The sequence below is a fragment of the Acomys minous genome, assembly GCF_964271855.1.
Source record: "Acomys minous genome assembly, chromosome: 6".
Lineage (NCBI taxonomy): Eukaryota > Metazoa > Chordata > Mammalia > Rodentia > Muridae > Acomys > Acomys minous.
This window is the reverse complement of record NC_140487.1, coordinates 76,972,332-76,992,915: the sequence shown is the minus strand read 5'-3', so window position 1 is coordinate 76,992,915 and position 20,584 is coordinate 76,972,332. Positions and strand designations below refer to the sequence as shown.

The 20,584-nt window shown below is 43.1% G+C and overlaps 1 protein-coding gene across 3 annotated transcripts in view; it reads right to left on the bottom strand.

The window, feature by feature from the left end:
- UBE2H (ubiquitin conjugating enzyme E2 H) overlaps window positions 1-20,584 on the bottom strand; it is an 89,932-nt gene that overhangs the window by 40,207 nt on the left and 29,141 nt on the right. For 2 of the 3 annotated variants that reach the window (XM_084786408.1, XM_084786406.1), the window contains exons 2-3: window positions 1,805-1,881; window positions 542-616 (exon numbers count right to left, since the gene is read on the bottom strand). In XM_084786408.1, the coding sequence (XP_084642534.1) occupies window positions 542-616; window positions 1,805-1,881 (152 nt within the window). Of the gene's footprint in view, window positions 1-541; window positions 617-1,804; window positions 1,882-16,967; window positions 17,103-20,584 lie in introns of those variants that run through there. The other variant, XM_084786407.1, reaches the window with a different exon arrangement.

Below are 20,584 nucleotides of genomic sequence, written 5' to 3'. Positions count from 1 at the left end.
TGAAGGAAAAGAACAGCGAAGTGTTCAAATGAACACTAAGAATTCCCCAGGTTAAGAAAGAATTACGGATGTTCTTTAGTATTTTTAGGACATAAAGCTCTATAGGAAGTCAAGTGGTTTGGTACCAGCACAAGCTGCACCTCTGACAAGACTCACTGCATCACTCTAGCGCACTGTCTGCACCACAGAGATGTGGAGCCTGGAGTCAAAGCCAATGTCAGCGTGTTCTAGTCCACTTCTTTAAAAAAAAAGTTTTTGCTAGAATACGGGTTGGTCTAAATGCAGGAGTCTATGCATTAGTTCTAAAGACAGCTCACAACTGAGTCCTATGGGACCCCTCACCCTCTTGGAAATGTGTAGACATACATGCAGACAAAACACCCATATATATAAGTACATAATCTTTTTTTTTTTTAAGCCAAGAAAGAAAAAATCCAATTCAGTAAAAATTTCTGGACTTAATCATCTCTCATAAAATATAGGAGTTTTAGTCTCCTTAGATTTCAGAATTGTTGTAGTGAAACCAAAACACACCACATACCTATAGATGGAGATTTGAAAGGGTATTTATCAGGAAGATCCACTCTAACTTTCCACACTCCGCCTTCATATGGTGCTGGAACAGAAATAAAACACATTATCCATTAGAATTGTGTCTCCAAATTAGAAAATAAATCCAAGTGCAAATGAACATTGAATCTCTCTCTCTCCTGAAAACGGCCTCAAAGTAATTCCTCAAAGTGCTGGGAACTAGCTGAACATGGTGACCTAGGCTGTAATCCTAGCACTTAGGAAGATACAGCAGGAGGATTGCTGTGGGTTCCAGACTAGCCTGGGTTACAAAGGGAAAAAAAGAGTGCAGGACCAACGACAACCAAAGTTCAAGGGCTGCCTGTACTAGACTGATTCAAGCCAGCTTGAACAGCTTAGAGAGACCCTGCCTCACTAAGGAGGCTGAAGAGATGCCTCAGTTAAGAGCACCTGTTGCAGCTGGGCACGGTGGCGCACACATTTAATCCCTGCACTAGGAAGGCAGAAGCAGGTGGATCGCTGTGAGTTCAAGGCCAGCCTGGTCTACAAAATGAGTTCAGGACAGCCACGGCTACGCAGAAAAACCAAAAACACCTGTTTCTCTTGCAGGGGACCCAGGTTAAATTTCTAGTACCCACAGTGTGGCTCACAACAACCATAACTCCAACCACAGTGGATCTGACCCCCAAGGCACCAGGCACACACACGGTGTACATACATATATAGAGGCAAAATACTCATATACATAAAACATTAAAATATAACTTTTAAAAATATAAAAAAAAGAGGACAAGGGAATATTAACTTGGTAGTAGAGCACTTACACAGCATGCACAAAGCTTGGGGCCAGTTACCAGTATCAGAAAAAAAAACTACATAGTTTCCTTTGAAATATCCAGAGTTGGGCTGGGCGGTAGTGGCATACACCTGTAATCCCAGCACTCAGGAGACAGAGGCAGGCGGATCTCTGTGAGTTCAAGGCCAGCCTGGTCTACAAAGGGAGTCCAGGACATGGAAGTCTACAGAGAGAGAGACCCTGTTTCGAAAAACATAGTCATGTTCCTTTCTTCCCTACCTCAGCCAACCCCCTAAAAGAAAACATAAGTCAATGCCCTTCCTGGGGAGCAGCTAAATGCATGAATGACATCAATTTCTTCACTCCCTGGTTCTAGAGTTCAGTTAACACTTACTTTTCCAAGGCCATGCACCTGATATAGCCCTACTGTCTAGTAAAGATTATAAAAAAAGAACACATACCCACACATGTACTTACTTCCTTGTGGTCCATAAAACTTGACGACAAATTCATTAAGTCCTCCTAGGATTGTAACCTCATGTTTGCTTTCAATGCTGAAGTAGAAGGTAAAGGAAAGCACACAGGCTTTATGCACACAAGCGAACTTTAAGTGATACCCCTGAGACAAGCCAGTTTGAAAGTATTACCAAACTTGAAATACTTCTGGTAAAACATAAATACAGAACTCTAGCACTTTAAGAGACACTTTATACCCCTTATGAAAAGAATATGCATAAGCTTTGAATTCAGAAAGACTGACAATAATAAATGTACTCTCTGGCCATTTGTTCTCTCTGTGCAAACGGGCAATATCACTGCACGGGATTTGTGTCAAGTTTAATCAGGGAGAATTGGAGCAAAGTTATGGCATTTGTTTTCACTCAGTCCTTTGCACCTTAGATGTGTCTTTTAAGTTTAGGTGCGGATCAGGTGTGGATCAGGACTCTGATCACAGAGGGGCAGCACTTCTAGTTTTCCTCCTCAAAACACCCGCCTAGTCCTGCGACACCTCGAGACTCCTTCATAGTGTTGGGTCAGGACTGGGGAGGAGTTCATTCTGTAGTGTGCTTGCCAGACAAGCATGAGGACAGGAGTTTTACACCCAGAGCCCACATCAACAGCTAGGCATGGTGGGATACAGTACGACCCTAACCAACATCAAGCAAACAAAGACAGGCAGAGCCCAAGTGCACTATGGCCAGCCAGCGTAGCAAGAAAGCCTTAGGACCTAGCGAGAACTGCTTCAGCAACCAAGGTAGGCCAGGCATGATGATATGCCTGCATGCAAGCACTCAGGAGGCGGAGGCAGATGATCTCTGAACAATGCTATCTTGGTTTAGAGTCGGTGCTACGTAGTAAGATCTTAGAAACAAACTCACTCTCCCCAAAACAAGTAGATAGTTCCTAAGGCACTGTCGAAGGTCTGGCCTACACACATACACAAGACACACAGACACACACAGACACATAGACACAAATGCATATGCATTCCCCCCAGTCCCATACTGTAAAAGCCAAGGGGAAATGTAAATCTGGTAAGGAAAAATATAAAGCACATGGCAAGGGTGGGGAGGAGCCTTGGGAAGCTGAGGACCGTGAGTTCCAGGGCAATCTGGGCTACACCATGAGCTCAGAGTCTATAGAGATTACAGAACTAGACAACACAATAAAGGACAAAAGGTGTTTGGGTCGGAGTATTGACAGTACAGTGACAGAGCATGTGTTCAGCATGCATGAAAACCTGGCTTCAGTCTCCAGCATTCTCATTTAAAGTTATTTTAAATATATAGGATGTTATTAGAAGAGTAACAAAGAAAAGGTCCAAATAGCTAAGTCAAAAAGAAAACTAGGAATGCTAGAGAGATGGCTCAGTGATAAAGTAAATATGGCTTCTGCAAGTGACTCAAGTAAATTCCCAGCACCATGGCAGGTTGCTCACAAAGGCCCGTAACTCCAACTCCAGGGGATTTGATCTGATGCCTACTGGCTTCCTCAAGCATGTAGTCACAGTCGCATACACACACGTAAAATACGCATATACTTAAAGAAAGAGAAGCGATGGCCCCAGTCTTCACACCCACACGTCTCATAAAGAAGTTCCTCCCAAGAACACCAACAGGTGCATAGCTATGCTCACCTACCTGGCGTAACCTCAATGTTCACTGACCCTTTTACAAAAGGGCCAACTGTGGCAGTAACACAACAGAGGATCCCATCATACTTGAAAAGAGGGAGGACAGGAGCTGGAGATACGATAAAGCATGTAAGGAGGGTTCCAGGCCCAGCACTATAGCCTCCCTCCTCAGAAGTGTAACCATCTGCAAGTGTGACTTCTACTTGTGGACATTGGCTCTAGAAAACTAATGACATCTTTTCAGTCCTGTATCAAAAGGAAGCAATAAAACATCTGATTTGCTTAGGGTTCAATCTGCTTGCATCTACTTAACAAAGATTCTTTTTCCTAAATCATGTTAAAACAAGATTAGATCAACGTTCCTGTCTTTAGTACAACCCACATGCCAGATACAACAAGTCTCTAATTACATACTAAATCATACACAGGATTCCTAGCAAAGACCATTTTGTCTGAGAATCTAAAGGCCAACTAAATGAAAAATGTAAAAAACACAAGTTGGTAATAGACTGCTGAATTTATGCTGCAAAAGAATTGTACAGACACTAATCAGAGAGGGAAATAAAAAAAAAGGATTCATGTTTGGCTTAAAGAAAAACACCACATGGAAAACGAGCCATCCCATCACCCTGGACGATGAAGTCATCTGACTGCTCTCACAGTGAGGATGTCAAGGGACAAGGGACAGCAATGAAAGGAATGAAAGGGCCAGATAAAATGACAAAAGCAACCATCTGCTGCAATGGGCTGGTCGGGCTGGTCAGGCTAGTACCGTAGAGCCTCAGTAGATTCTGTTATCATCTGGGGGTGGGTGTTAGAAAAGATTTTTTTTTACTAAGTTAAAAAGAAATATTGAAGAACCAAAAATAAATAAATTGATAAAAATATAAATCAATCTACAGATCTTCAAATACTGCTGATAAAAAAATCTGTCAAATCCATAAATCACATTTTATTCATTTCTCAGTTATTCACAAATACTAGTTATCTACTTAGCATTTCACTGAAGAACTCTGTTTTCAACACAACAATGATCAGCACTGAGGAGCGCAAGTCCATGTCACTCTCATAATCCCAGCTGTCACCACCTCATTTCCCTGAATGGCATTATGGTTACACAATCTAATACTTAATGGTGAATGCCAAACTGTCAGGACAACTGACATTCTTGGCAAAATGTGTCTATCAGGACTGTAAGTGATTTTTACATAGTTCATAAATTTTCCAGAAAGGGAAACAAGGACTAAGCCTAGACCATGCCATGCCATCACAGGTCAGGGACCTAGGATTCAGCCATCGCTGCCCTCAGCTTGCTGATAACGCGTTTATCAAGAAAGTGGCCTCTAGAGCTGTGTTCCAGGGTGCACAGGGTGAAGAATATGCTTGTGTTTGTTTAGAGGCAGAAGGCTCATGGCTGCTTCTCTCCACACTGACACTAGTCTGTTTCCTACTCTCTTTGAAAGTGACTACAAAGCAAAACTTGCCGGGCGTGGTGGCGCACGCCTTTAATCCCAGCACTCGGGAGGCAGAGACAAGAGGATCTCTGTGAGTTCAAGGCCAGCCTGGTCTACAGAGCAAGTCCAAGGCTATACAGAGAAACCCTGTCCAGGAAAACAAAAGAGCTTAGATATTAGCCAGGCACAGTGGCGCACACCTGTAATCCCAAGCCCTGGGGCAGTGGGGGGTGGAGGGGGTGTGGAGAGGTAGGCAGATCTCTGTGAGGTTGAGGTCAGCTTGGTCTATAAAGAGTCCAGGACAGCCAAAGCTACACAGAGAAATCCTGTCTCAAAAAACAAAAAAAAGTTTAGGAATTGAGGCTAGTGTGGTGACACAGGTCTGTGATGTGGCACTTGGAAGTATTAGGAAGGATCAAGAAAAGAGTTCAAAGCTGGCCCTGTAACTCTACAAGTTTGAAGATAACCTTAGCAATCAGAAAACCTATCTAAAAAATGAGAGGGGAAATGGGACAACCCCCCCCCCAAATTTTATAAAATGACCTGATGTTTTTCCTGAGGCACAAGACTTAGCCTGGGGAAGGAAAATAATCAAGTGATGCCAATTTTAGGAAAACAGAAACTTCTCCTCAAAGAAAATGGCTCTGCTAAGATGTAAATCAACAGCTGACATTGCAAAGTCAAATTTAAGTGGTTTGGCGCTACGGCCCAGGTTTGCTTGATCCTAGCAATGGAAACAGTAAAGTTTGAAGGAAAGAGGAGGCAAGAGGAAGAGGCAGATGAAGGAGGAGGAGGAGGAGGACTTTGTAAGGATGTCTATAACCAATCCACTCACAGTGAAAAAAGAGAATCGGTGACAACCAACCTCTGGACAAAGTAAGAGCCTGGCAGTTAAACAAAAACAGGTTCTGGGTGGAGGAGCATGCTGACCAGGACCAAATGGGCCAACCTGTTAATCTTGACTGAGGTACAGCAGCCTTGAGTTTGAGTGTAACCAGGGCTACATACCAAGTTCAAGGGCAGCCTGGGCTACAAAGTGAGAACCTTTCTCAAAAAGAAAAAAAAAAAATTTGTGCCAAAGTTTGTGTTCTTCCTATTAAAATAGAGTGGAATCCCTATTCAAAGAAAATTAAAAACAGAATCAAGGTACTTAGAAAAGAAGGAGGAGGAGGAGAAGGAAGTCTGGGGAGATGGCTTGTTGCTCTTCCAAAAGACTGCTCACCACCATCTGTAACTCCATTTCCAGAGGATTTGAGGTCCTCTTCCGGTCGCCATGGACACTGCACATACATGGTACAGACATAAACACACAGGCAAAATACCCATACATATAAGAGGGTCAGATTTGATTCCCAGAACCCATAGCAGGTGGCTTACAACAGACTAACTTCTCTCACACACAATACAAAAATAGCAAAAACACTTCTGAAGAAAAGAAACAAAGAAAAAGCAACTCTGTGTGTGTGTGTGTGTGCGTGCGTGTGAAGAAAATCCCAAATGTAAAGAACTAGGGCAAATTATTGTTTCTCTGAATGTGGAAGGAAACACTACAGGGCAATCAACAAATGAATAGATATGTGTCATTATCCTTTAAGGTCAAGCAATTTTATACTCTTATTTCCCCCAAACTAGTTTTAAGCTTTCTTAAGGAAATAATAGGAGTCCCTTAAGCCTGCTTATAGGGAATACAGTGTGGATCTATTAAATCCACAAAACAGCAGAGATTTCGTTTCTATCAGAACTTGCTTATTAAAATTCTATACATCTTCCACATAAGCACCATATGTCAAATAAAAATTACTCTTTAAACAGTGCCTGTCTACAAGAAAGCTTAAAAACATGGCAGTTGTGGTGGCGCACGCCTTTAATCCCAGCACTCGGGAGGCAGAGGCAGGCGGATCGCTGTGAGTTTGAGTCCAGGAGAGCCAGGACTGTTACACAGAGAAACCCCGTCTCAAAAAACCTTTAAAAAAAAAAAGCGTAGTATGGGAACATAAGATATACTCAGTAAGAAGAAAATACAGTCCAGGCATGGTGACTCACACCTGTAATCCTGCACTCAAGAAAGATAAGGCAGGAGAACAGATGAATTTTAGCTGCAGTGTGAGCTCCAGAAAGCAAGCCTGGGCTAAATTATGAGATGCAATTTTAAAGACCAAATATTAAAACCCAAACAAAAAATAGTAAAAGCAAAAACACAACTAGAATTTGGAGTCAGACTAAGGCCAGCAAGATGGCTGAGGAGGCAATGGTGCTTGCCACCAACCTGATGGCCTTGGCTTTGATCTCTGACACCTATTATAGAGAGAATGGATCCTGTAAGTTGCCCTTTGACCTTCACACAAACACCATGATGGGCACACACGCACAGAAAGATACTACATACATGCACAGGGGCATCAAGCTTAAGTGTACACAATGTCTCAAAAACAATGTTGTTTGGACACGAAGAGGTAGGAACAAACATTTAAAGATACACTTACAATCCCAGCATTTGAGAGGCAGAAAGAACAGAATGAAAGGTCATTCTCAGCTACACAGTAAGTCTGAAATCTGTCCCATAAAAGAAAATAATAAAATAATTTCATTTTAAAATTAAGATTAAATTTAAAATAATAAAAATACAGCAAAAACTTAAGATAGGTCATAGAGAATAATAAAGCTTTATTGGGATGAGGGAAATGAGAGAGCAGATGGTGGGGGCCTCGAGGCTCCTGATACAGAAGCAAGCGGGGATGCAGTTATTTCCATGCACAGTTCTCACCCGTGTGCTTTACAGAGACGCACAGTGGTGGCGAGCAGAACAGGGAAAGGACAGCAAACACGCAAAGCCAAGAGGGGAGCCCTCAAGACGTCAACCTGACAGTGGCGCAAGAAGGACAGGCTTCGTACTCTAAAGTTGACTGAGCAGGGCACAAGCACTGGCAAGCTCTAATGTTGCTAAAATGTCATCTAAAACCAACAACAACACATTTGGGAGGCAGAGGCAGGTGGGTCACTGTGAGGTCAAGGCCAGCCTGTAGAGGCTACACAGGGAAACCCTGTCTTAAAAAACCAAAATATACTGAAACATAAAACAACAACAACATTTTTTTGTCTTTTTTTTTTTTTTTTAACTTTTATAGAGACAGGGTCTCACTCTATAGCCCTGGCTAGTCTGGAGCTTGCTATGAAGACCAAGTTGGCCTTGCGATATGCCAGCCTCTGCCTCTCAAGTGCTGGGATACCCTCTTGGGCTGTCACACCCAGCCCATCTTCCAGCTTTTTGTTTTGTTTTAAACGGGTTTCATATAACCCAGGTCGTTCTCAAACTCATGCAGCCAAGGATGACCCTGAGCCTTCTAAGTTACAGGTGGGAATTAACACATCCAGATTTTAAAGTTAAAACAAAAAAAACCCCACAAAAAACAAATTTCAACACTTCTTTCTAAAATTTTTCTTTTCTTTTCTTTTCTTTCCAGGTAGCGTCTTCTATGAACAGCCCAGCCTGGCATGTAGCCCATGAACTTTCCCTCTTCTGAATCAGCATTAAGTACTGGGATTATAGGTGTGCATTACCCCACACCCAATTCTACAATCTCCCAGCTTCTTTGTGTTTGACTGCTTTATATATTTAAGATAAGAGTCTCCCTTTTAAACTCTGTCTGGCGGGCTGGAGAGATGGCTCAGAGGTTAAGAGCAGGGACTGCTCTTCCTGAGGTCCTGAGTTCAATTCCCAGCAATGACATGCTGGCTCACAGCCATCTATCATGTGATCTAATCCCCTCTTCTGACCTGCAGGTGTACGTCTGCAAGGCAGAGCACTGTCTGGCTTCAAACTCATGATCCAACCATCTTAGCCATTCTAGTGCTGTGACTACAGGAATGCCACTATTAATCCCCCCCCCCCCCCCCCCGATTTTCAAGACAGGGCTTCCTCTGTGTAGCCCTGGCTGTCCAGACTCACTTTGTAGACCAGGCTGGCCTCAAGCTCACAAGAGATTTACCTACCACTGCCTCCCAAGTGCTGGGATTAAAGGCATGTGCCACCACGCCTGGCTTTAATTAATAAATCTTGAACATTACTTCCTTTTAAACCACCACCCATCTGACTACAAATCACATTAACCTTAAGAGAGAAGACAGACCAGTTTTTATGTTATATCTGACATGTAGATATTAGTACCAACTCAATCTCTGAAGACAGAATTAAGCTAAATGTTGAAAAAAAAACATTACTCAAACACTATAATCAAGACATATGTGAATCATGTATAGAAAGCAGTGACATGTCTACAAAGAAATATTTTCTTTGACATTTTTTGAAGTAGTGGGAAAGAATAAAGCTGGCATGGCTAAGTGGTCTAAGGTGCTGAATTAAGAATAAATAAACAAATAAATTTTAAAAACCCAATAAATAGTAAGTACTGCTACCCATTCAACATTATCAAAGTGTGAACAACAATGGATCACAGATATTGAAGAGAAAGATCTTAGATGTGCAGTCGTCTCTCTGTAGGACCCTGAGCACACCCTCAGGTCATGAAGCTACCTAAGACTTGTGGCTGGCTCTCCTTCCTGTCCTTTCTTTCACTAGACTGGCTAATTATTAGAGTGGGTGTCAGGAGGTCAGCAATTCCCCATTAGTTGTATGACTAGTAGGCTAGAAATTGCTTTTCTGGAAGATCTGACCACAGAAAAGATGGCTTTGTTCCCTATCAGGTTATCCAATCTTTCAAAACACTGTAATGTCTGTTGTCATCTGCAAACAGTTCGGGCCACATTCACAGCTATGTTGGGATTGGTGTGGCCCAAATGCCAGTTAAACATGCCTGCTAGTTGTTTCCCAAAACATGAGTGGCTGACCCCTGCTGTTCCCTTTACCACTCCATGTTCACTAGGCCTGGCAGGTGTCAGTATTTTTTGTTCTTGTTGGTTTTATTTTATTTATTTGATTTTTCAAGACAGGGTTTCTCTATGTAGCCTTGGCTGTCCTGGACTCGATTCATGGACTACACTGGCCTTGAACTCCTTTCTCAACCTCCCTGAGTGCTGGCTGCAGGTGTCAATTATTAAGAGGCATTAGGCTGCAATTCAAAACTGATTTCATAAACAGTAAAAGGGGCTGGATGTAGTGGCACACACCTTTAATTCCAGCACTAGGGAGGCAGAAGCAGGTGGATCACCGTGAGTTCAAGGCCAGCATGGTCTACAAGTGAGTCCAGGACAGCCAAGGCTACACAGAAAAACTTTGTCTCAAAAAAATAAACAAACAAAAAAGAAAATGAAAAGGGATCAGAGGACAGCCCACACTTAAGCCTGTTTAAAGCAGCACGCACAGAAAGTGATAGGTTCACAATCATTCACTATCAAAATACTAATTTGAAGAAAGCAAAGTACAAACGAACATACTAGCTGTATGTTAAATGTGATCTACCAATTAGAGAACACTATGTTCTAAAACAGAAGACTTATAAGAGGAAATAGTTCTATTTTTTAAAATGTCTAAAGTGATGTGGTAAACAGCAGCTTCTTCTTGAATGAAAGTCTGCTTAAAACCCACTGGAGCCCGGCCTGGTAGTGCAGGCTCATTGCTCCAGGTACTCTAGAGGTCACAGCTTCTGAATGCAAGGCCTAGTGTCAGTTCAAGGCCAACCTGGGCAACTTAGTGAGACACTGCCTCAAAATAAAATCTAGGAAGACAACCAGTGAGATGGCTTAGCCACCAAGACTAATGATCGGAGTTCAGTCTCAGAACCCACATTATGGAATGACAGCTGGGTCCTGCCAAGTTTCCTCTGACCTCCACACACTGGCCATGAATGCATATACCTACACATATATACACTAGTAAATAAATCAATATTTGAAGCTGTCTTATTTATATTTATGATTAGGGTTAAAAAAAAAAAAGGAAGACGGCTGAGTGTGGTGGCACACGTCTTTAATCCCAGCACTCAGGAGGCAGAGGCAGGTGAATCACTCTGAGTTCGAGGCCACCTTGGTCTACAAAGGGAGTCCAGGACATCAAGGCTACACAGAGAAGCCCTGTCTTAAAAAGAAGAAGAAGACGATGACGACGACTATGGACTATTATCATTGATTCTATTTTTAAAATCCACAGTGAAAATAAAGAAAAAAAAAGAAGTATTTTACAGGGATGGGCAATGTAGCTTGTTGGTGACAATGCTGGTGTAGCATGTATGAATCCTGAGTTCAATTCCCAGCATCACACAGACCACACATGGTGCTGCCTGTATGTAACCACAGCATTACAGAAGCAGAAACAGGATGATCATTAGTCCAGGGCTAGATAGAACACAAGGCGATCCTGGCCTACAGCAGTGCTTGGGCCCTTGCTACTCTTCCAGAATATCCAAGTTTAGTTCCGGCAGTCATGTCCTATGGCTCCAGCTCCAAGGAATTTGACTTCCCTCTTCAGTCTTCTGAGGGTACCCAAATACACATGACATTCACTCATAGACAGATAGACACAACACACTTTAAAAAGAAATAAATATCTAGGGTGGTAAAATGGTGTAAGCAGGTAAAAGTGTGTACAGCACAAGCACAGAGGTCTGAGTTCAATACCTGGAACCTACATAAACATGCAAGGGGAAAACCAACTCCACAAAGTGACTACTCAATACCCACAATAATAAAATCTAAAAAGGAGTATTTTACCAGAAATCACTCCAATAAATGAGCACAAAACCCTGGAAAGTCAAGAGCTGTGACATGAAGGACACTGTAACTAGACACGGAACGTGATACAAGGGTGCTGTAGGGCTATTTTCGGCACCATATAAGTAACAGGTGCTGGTGGTGCTGGTGTGGCTTGCCAGGAGACTGGTCAGGACTAGCTGCTCCAGACCAGCAGAGGTGATTAACACAGCAAGAAACCAACTGCCTGGTATAATTATGATATAGCTTAGTATGCAACAGAGGTTTGAGATTTAAATATGCACGTAACAGTACATAAGGGCAAATTGTTAGGCGGTACAGGCAGGAAACAAGTTGCTCACAAAAGATACTTAATAATTCAGGGGGGAAACCCAAAATTATGTAGTAAATCTGGAGAAAACACATACACAAGAGTGGGTGTACACATAGGAGGAAGACTGAGCATAGAAAAGGTGACTGCCTTTCCTGTTTATTAGGAACGTGTAAGGTTATATAGGTTTGGGTGCCACAGAGACATTTAATCAGAGAGTAGAGCACAAACTGCTCAAGCCATGATCTCAGCAGTCAAGGAGGCTGGGGCAGAGGAGGCAGGACACAGCACACTACAGCTGATTGTCTCCTTGGAATGCAAGTAAGTAACCTCACTACATTAAGCGTTCTTAGGCTTTATCTTAATTCTTTCCTATGATTTTCCTGAAATTTTAAGATAGAACTGTAGCTTTCAGTCATTTTTTATTACTAACATTTCAGACAGGAAAATGCAAACGTATACATTTAGAAACCCAAATACTAACAGTACGAGCCAACCAGATCTTAACCTATAGGACTCACATCTAGATTCACTCACCCAGCCCACACAGACTGACACAGAAGGAAGGCCACATTCTCCCTTTGCCTCTTTCAGCTTTGCTTGTGCTCTTTCATTTTCTGAAATACAACAAGCCTCATCCTCCTCAGGGACTCTCCTGCCCATTTCTACAGACAGCTGCTGCGTCTCATCCTTCTTACCTGTTGTCTTAGATGCCACTTCCTCACAGACCCCCCTGGGCACCTAAGTACACATCCAAATAAACCATGTCTGGTGATTCTCTTTTTGTTGTGGCAGACGATCATAGCTCCCAAATTACCTTCTGCCCAGGCCTTATGTCCATTCATTTTTTTTCTTCTTTTCCTTTTGAGACAGAGTTTCTCTGTGTAGCCCTGGCTGCCCTGGACTCGCTTTGTAAACCAGGCAGGACTAGAACTCAGTGATCCGCCTGCCTCTGCCTCTCAAGTGCAGGGATTACAGGCGTGCGCCACCACACCCAGCCCTTCATGTCCATTTCTTAGTGGCCATATGGGCATGGTTTTTTTTTTTTTGTTTTCTTGATTACATTCTCTTTTGCCATCAATAAAATTAAGGTTTTAAAGGGGAAGAAACCTACCAATCCATTCTTTATTCCAGGCACAAGGCAGAGTGCCGGCCCTACATGGGAACTAAAGAAAAACTGACTAAATGGACAATGAGAATAGATGCATTTTGCTAGAGAGTGTCAGTGGAAAATAAGTGGTAGGCATGCACTCACACGCTCATCCCAGCCCAGGAGGCCAAGGAAGCAAGGGAAGTTCTCAAGCAGTGCTGATGCCGAGTAACCTGGCATTCCTTACGTACGAAGGAAGATAGCTTCTGAGCACTAAAATGGAAACCAACACACAATGTCTGGGAGGAGAGGGACACTTTTCAGGAACAAAGTAAAGAGGAAATCAGGGGACATTCTTACCCTTTGAAACCAGAAAAAAACAATCTTAGGTGAAGGCAGACTAGACAGAGAAAACAGTACTCATGAGAGAAGCCCACCAGGAAACACTAGCAGGGCTACCACCTGAAAGTCAAAGTGTAGTTTCCTACATAGCAAGGCTCAAGTACAGTCAGCTCAAGTGTACTCATACATGCCAAGAAACAAGATGTCTGGCAGGAAAAGAACTCTATAAACAACAAAAGAAAAGTCCGGGGGCCACTGAGACCCCCAGACAAAGACAGGGTGCTGGTCCCAGCAGCAGATGAGTAAAGCCATTTTATGCAGCTTCTATGCCAGCTCTTTCTCAAATAACCTTCAGGTTGTGGCATCTGACTCCCTGTTATGTCCACCCCCAGACACAAGACACCTGTCCACACTGACAAATACTGGCTTTCCAATTTTAACTTTCAGATTTGTGGGTTTAGTTCATCTGAGGCCAAAGAAATTACCTTGCTCTTAGTTCAAATTACACACTTAGGCAGGAGATAAGGGCAACAAAGGGCAGTTAGCGTGAGCTCAGGATGTAGAAAACTGTCTGGAAGTAGACCTGACCGATACAGCAGGCAGTACAGACAAACCAAGGATAACAGCTACTTTCCTTGCATTATCTGGGAATCATAAAATTCAGCAAGAGGAGCTGGGACACAGACTCCACTTACGGCTTTAAATCTCAAGTCTCTGAAGGGTAAGATAAGAGACACTTGACCACCCAGACTACACCTTCAAACTGGGGACTTTTAATTCTGGGGAAGAATATTTATTAAAAAATTGTTTCCTGGGGCTGGAGGGGTGGCTCAGAGGTTAAGCGCACTGGATGGTTCTCCCAAAGGTCCTCAGTTTAATTTCCAGCAACCACATGGTGGCTCATAACCATTTATAATGAGATCTCGTGCTCTCTTCTGACAGGCAGGTGTATATGCAGACAGCACGTTGTATACATGGCAAAAGGTACAACAGCTCAGTAGGTAAAGATACTTGTTGCCAAAATTAAAGCCCCAAGTTCAATACCTACAACCTAGCTGAGATTAAGTCAAATCAGATGACTCTATTCATCTCGTCCCATTGTCACACTATAGACAAGCCTGCCCCAGTACAGTATTTACACTTTAGAAATCAGCAAACACTACAAACCAGGGTTTCACTTGCTCAAGGGCAGCTGGTCATTATTTACACAAAGCTCAAGTTACTACTGTACAAAGCCCAGCATGAAAATGCACTAAATGACTAGGCGTGGTGGCTCATGTCTTTAATCCCAGCACTCGAGAGGCAGAGGCAGGCAGATTGCTGTGAGTTCGAGGCCAGCCTGGTCTACAAAGCGAGTCCAGGACAGCCAAGGCTATCACAAAGAGGCCCTGTCTCAACAAACAAACAACAACAAAAGAGGAGCAGGAGGAGGAGGAAGAAGAGGAAGAGAAAAATGCACTAAATGAAAAGGTCCTTTGACAGTGTCTTCTAACTCCAGAAAATGAGACTGTTCTTTTTACCATCAGTAGATGGTTACCCCCCCTAAAAAAAGTGAGATGGAGGCTGTAGAGATGGCTCAGTGGTACATAGCACTGGCTGCTATTCCAAAGGACCTGTTTCAACTCCAGTCATCCACATGGCAGCCTACAATAGTTTGTAACTACAGTCCCAGTGGACAAAAATGCCTTCTGGATTTTAGGGCACCAGGTCCATAGATAGGATCCAAAGGCAAATATATGTAGACAAAACATCCATACACAAAGAATTTAAAAAATTTTAAATGTAAGATGTAAATCCTAACATTTTATAGTTTTCAGAACTAATTAAGTGTGGTAACATGTCTTTAATCCCAGAAATCAGGAGGCAGATGCAGGCAGTTCTCTGTGAATTCAAAGCCAGCCTGGTCTACAAAGCAAGTTTCAGGCCAGTCCAGTAATACAGTGAGAATCTGTCTCAAAATAAATTAATTAAAATTAAACAAACAGAAAGGTTTAAAAAAAAAAAAAAGCAGACAAGGAAAAAAATGCCAATAAGACAGAAACTGTTGTCTCTCAACCAAGGTCTCTAGCTGGTATATCAATTTTCTAGAGTTGATAACAACCAACGAGGATTATGTCCAAAATTGCCTCCTTTCTCTTCATTAAAAGTAAATTGTATAGTAGCCCAGTGTGGTGGCACACACCTTTAATCCCTAGGGAGGCAGAGGGCAGGTGGTTCTGGTCTAAACATCGAGTTCCAGGACAGCTAGGGCTACATAGACCCTGTCTCAAAACAGAACAACAAAAGGACATTACATGGGCCTATTGCTGGAATGTGTTTTCCTCTCTCAAACCAGCTGCACTGCAGTGGAGTCCAGAAGGCTTTCTGGAGGAAACCTCCTGTGAAAAGATCAACTCTGTCTTAACAGTTTCAATTTCAGAACTACTTCTGCTTTCCCCCAACACTTCTAAAACAAAAGAGCTCATTTGTTATGTAGATTATGAGGTGATCACTGAAGAATAAAGAGTTTCTTCTCGGAAGCTCCAGCTAACTGTCTACACAAACCCAATCTCAGAACTACCAAGAGACTTTCAAGGGCCAATGTATCCCATATTAGAGCACTGCTGGGGTGCAGGCTACAGTGGATCTGATTCTGCCAGCCCTTTGCTAACAATCTCGTTACAAAAGTTAAGTTCCTTACTCAGAAAGCAGAATATAATTTCCCAAGAATAAAAGTTAATTTAACTATCGAGCATGGTGGTACACGCCTTTAATCCCAGCACTCAGGAGGCGGAGGCAGGCGCATCTCTGTGGGTTCAGGCCAGGCTGATCTACAGAGAGAGTTCCAGGACACCTAGGGCTATTACACAGAAAAACCCTGTCTCAAAAAACCCAAACAAAACAAAATAGTCAATAGTCAATTTAACTAACTTGTATGTGACATGTACTATTATTTTGAGGTAATAATCCTCATCCATATCAATGTCTGCTAGAAAACCATGCACTCAGAGTTAAACTGAGACACTAATGCTTTTATCACTGGAACCTCATTGCAAATAAAGCCCTTCTCTCTCAGAAGGGAAGACAAAGAAAGAAAGATCAAAACAATTACGTAATATAAGGAGCAAGGATAAAAGGTCAGGGGCAAATGACTTGGAAATGGAAGAACTGTGTGTGTACAAAAATAATTGTAGAACTGGCATGGTATGACATGGTAGTGGCATGCCCTGGAAGTGGAGACAGGGGGATGAGGAGTTCAAAGTCATCTTCAAGAGCTTACATAAAGATGGCTGGCTCATGCCTCCAGCCCCAGCACTGGCGAGACTCATACAAGAGTGTTTTAACGAGTTTGACCCCAGCCTGGAACTCACACCAGTTCTAGGCTAGTCTGGGCTACATAGTGGGACTGTCTTGGGGGGCGGGGAGGGTAGACTACAGTGTGGTGCTATACATATGTAACCTCAGCATTCTGAAGGCTGAGACAGAAGTTAAGCTTTAAAAGCAGGCAGAGACAGGATAAGTTATATGCACCCAAAACAGTTTGCTCTGATAGCAAAAAGGAAAACGGAAGACTGGCAGGAAGCAGACAAGGTACAGAGAGACCCCAAGCTGTGAGGCTGCTGCAACAGTCCAGGTGAGATGCTATTTAGCAGGAATCAAAAGGATACCGCAGGCAGAGAGCGCGTGGGAGAGGAGTGCAGAGGGTGGAGTGCATGCTTGCTCACAGAACCTGGCTCTCTGCGTTCAAGGCCTGGAAGCACAAAGGTACAAAGAGAGAACCAACTTCACAGTGCTGTCCTCTGACCTTCACACGTGCACATGTACCCCCCACTGTACACACATACATAGTTAAAAACAAAATTGCAGGCCAGGTGTGGTAGCACACTCCTGTAATCCTAGCACTCCAGAGGCTGAAGCAATCTGGGAGTTCCCAGCCTAGTCTACATAATGAGTTCTGGGGCAGCCAGGACTATGTAGAAAGAGCCTGCATCAACAATCTCCCCCAACAAACACACACCAAACGACTGGAAAGCATTGTACTTAAGTCAAAAGACAACTTATTGACATGATTATAAAATAAAGACTAAATGTTCTTCTTTTTTCTTTTTATACAATTCAGTGTTGGTCAACAAAGCATCCATCTCTACCACAGCACTGTCCTCATTTCCTACACACCATCAGTGTCCAGCTACTGTTCTAAGTACCTGTGGCCTGTTTATTTCATTTGAGCCCCACACTGTCCCAGGAGGACACCCATACATTTTACTAATTAGGTCAAAAGCCTTACCTCAAGACCCCTGGAGAGTGGACGGAGAACCAGGTCTGACTTTGCTGACCCTGTTCTTACCCACATTCCCATACTTTATACTTAGCCTGAAGTAACAACTGAAAAAAGGACGGACATAATCTGCAAACTAGTACAAACACAAGCTTGTGTTTCTCCCTCGGAACTCAGTGAAGACCTTAAGCCCAGGTGGTCACTGGCTTAAGAAGGTAAGTATCAACTGGGCACTCATCTTCGAACGACTACAGGAACAGCACCTACTGCCAGGAGACAGGAGGGTCCCAGCGCCAAGTATTAGCTTCACAGATCAAATTTCCAAACAACCCTCTGTGACCAGGACAGTGTGTGCGCGCACACACACACACACACACACACACCTCTGTAAATCAGATGTTTCATCAATGTACTCTATGTGGTCACACAGTACACTGTGGAAGAACATAAGCCCTCACTTACTGATCCAGGTTTCAACAGAAGCCTTAGGAAAGTAACTTATCTCCAAGACACTCCCCTAGTAACACGGGCCACACTCCCTGCCACCCAGCCCAGAGTGATCACTATGATGATACACAATTGATTAGTTTAGACTCAAAGCTCCAGACTTGGGCAGCTAAGCTGATTGCCCCAGTCTGCAATTTTACTTAACCTAAGCCTTAGTTTCTCAGTTGTAAAGCATTAGTTATCTCTTAGAGTCTTTCTGAGAACTGAGGAAACCATACAAATACTTTTTTTTTTTAAAAAGTGCACCCTTGGCACAGGGCACACTGTTTTGTCAGCTGCTACTGTTACTATGTCCGCCTTAGAGGAGGTATTCATAGAGCCTTCTGCCACTAATGTAAGCTATAGGGAAATGACAAGCCACCTCCTCCACAACCACTAGGAATGCTCTTATGGGAGCTGTCATTCCCTGAAGTATAGCTTTACAGGAACGAGGGAGACACATTTCACAAACTAACACCATTGGCTGGCCACTCTTTGGCCAAATGGCAAAGGGTCCTTGATCTGCTGCTTCAGTCTTTAAACTATTTACTAAATCCCACTGCTGGCGCTGTTGGCGGGCACAGCCTTACCAGAAACGCCTTCCCACGGACGGCCCTCAGAACACGCAGTCAGGAGCAGTGGGAAGAACAGAGGCAGAAGAACAGCATCTGGTCAGCAGTGGGACTTGAACCCCGCAGAGCTGCTTGCTTGCACCTGTGACTACAGCAGAAGCAAACAGAGCAGGCTACGTGGCCCAGACTAAGCTGCCCATCTTTTAGAAGAATTCTGCATGTCAGCATGCAGATGCCTTGACCCTCACTGGCACCCCGGTCATAAAGATGTTGAATTGCAAGGATTTTCCTGGAAACTGTTAGGATATAGAAACAAGAAGTAGGCAGGGCGTGGTGGCGCACGCCTTTAATCCCAGCACTTGAGAGGCAGAGGCAGGAGGATCTCTGTGAGTTCGAGGCCAGCCTGGTCTACAAAGCAAGTCCAGGACAGCCAAGGCTACACAGAGAAACCCTGTTTCGAAAAACCAAAAACCAAAAGAAGAAGAAAAAAAAAGAAAGAAAGAAAGAAAGAAAAAGAAACAAGGCCTAAAGAGGTTTATGGCAACCTGTAACAAAGTAACACTCCTTGACCTCTTCTAGTCTAAGTCCATTTAACCAAAATGTACTTTTCACATCAAATTCAATTATTAAAGACAAAACAAAACCCTTAAAACCCCCAGAGCCTGAGAGAGCTTTCTCAGGTGCATTCAAACTTTCAAATGGTGCATATTTCTCATCTGTTTTTTTATTTAAATAATTTTGGATTCTTCTCCTAAACAGATAATTGCATCATTCTAGGACCCCAGAAACAAAGTTTTAATGGGCAGTATAACTAACTCGCTTAGTCTTCCATTAAAAATATTTAATTCATCCTGACATAGTGAGTGGTCCATGCCTGTCAACCTGAGGCAGGAGGACAGCAGTGAGTTTGAGGGCCTGCCAGGGTTCCAAAACAAGATCCTATCACACAAAAACATTCCAGTCCCCAACAAAGAGATGCCAAGAAAATATAGGAAACTAATCTCCAGACAATAGCTTTCTCCACCACAGAAACCAATACATTTGGCTTCAACACTTGACCAATATTTGTCTTAAAATTTTCAGGTTTTTTTAGATATGTACAAGTGGTTAGTAATCTTGTGTTTTTCATTACATTTACTGTGGTGGAAGGTTCCATGTGTGAGAGCACACATGGTTGGTGTGTGGAGTAGGCCTTCTCCCTCTATCATGTGGGTCACAAGGACCAACTCAGGTTACCAGACCCAGCAGCAAGCTTCCACCCACTGGATCTCTTTCCAGTCACAGCTTCTCACATTAAAAACAAAACAAAACAAAACATTTTTCTACGCCCTCCTTCACACTGAAACGAATGGAAGGAAGTGAATGAGGACACACACACATACACACGCACACACACACCAAGAACCACCTTAAAACACTAAAACTAAATTCAGGACCAGAGCCATTCTCTCCAGGCTGTAGCACTGACTTCACATTTACAAGCCATACTTTGTTTTGAAAGCTAAGAGGACGAAAACAGCTTTTTTACTTTAGACTCCATTTCTGAAAATGGAAGTAGAAGACTTCAAGGTTACACAGTACACAGAACATCCTGTTCACTTGCTTTAACACACCCTGGTCATGGCCACAGCTAATGACCAAACCACCTGTAAGAGTCCCATTTGTTTAGTCTCACACGCTACTTACTGTGCTGTTTTGTTTATTTTAGAATGGTCACCTTCTATCCAACTGCTCCAGCTCCCTTTTGCTGCCAAAGTGTTAACAGGCATTAACATCTGCTAAATGCAGGAAGTAAATCAGAGAGCACCAGCCCCTAGCCAGGAATATCCTTCCCAACTACCAAAATGTGTGTACAGGCACATTTGTGCTTAAGAGTGTACATGCTAAGCTAGAGAAGGTGAAGGGTGAGGCTGACAGAATCTACAAGCACACGTCTTTAATCCTAGCA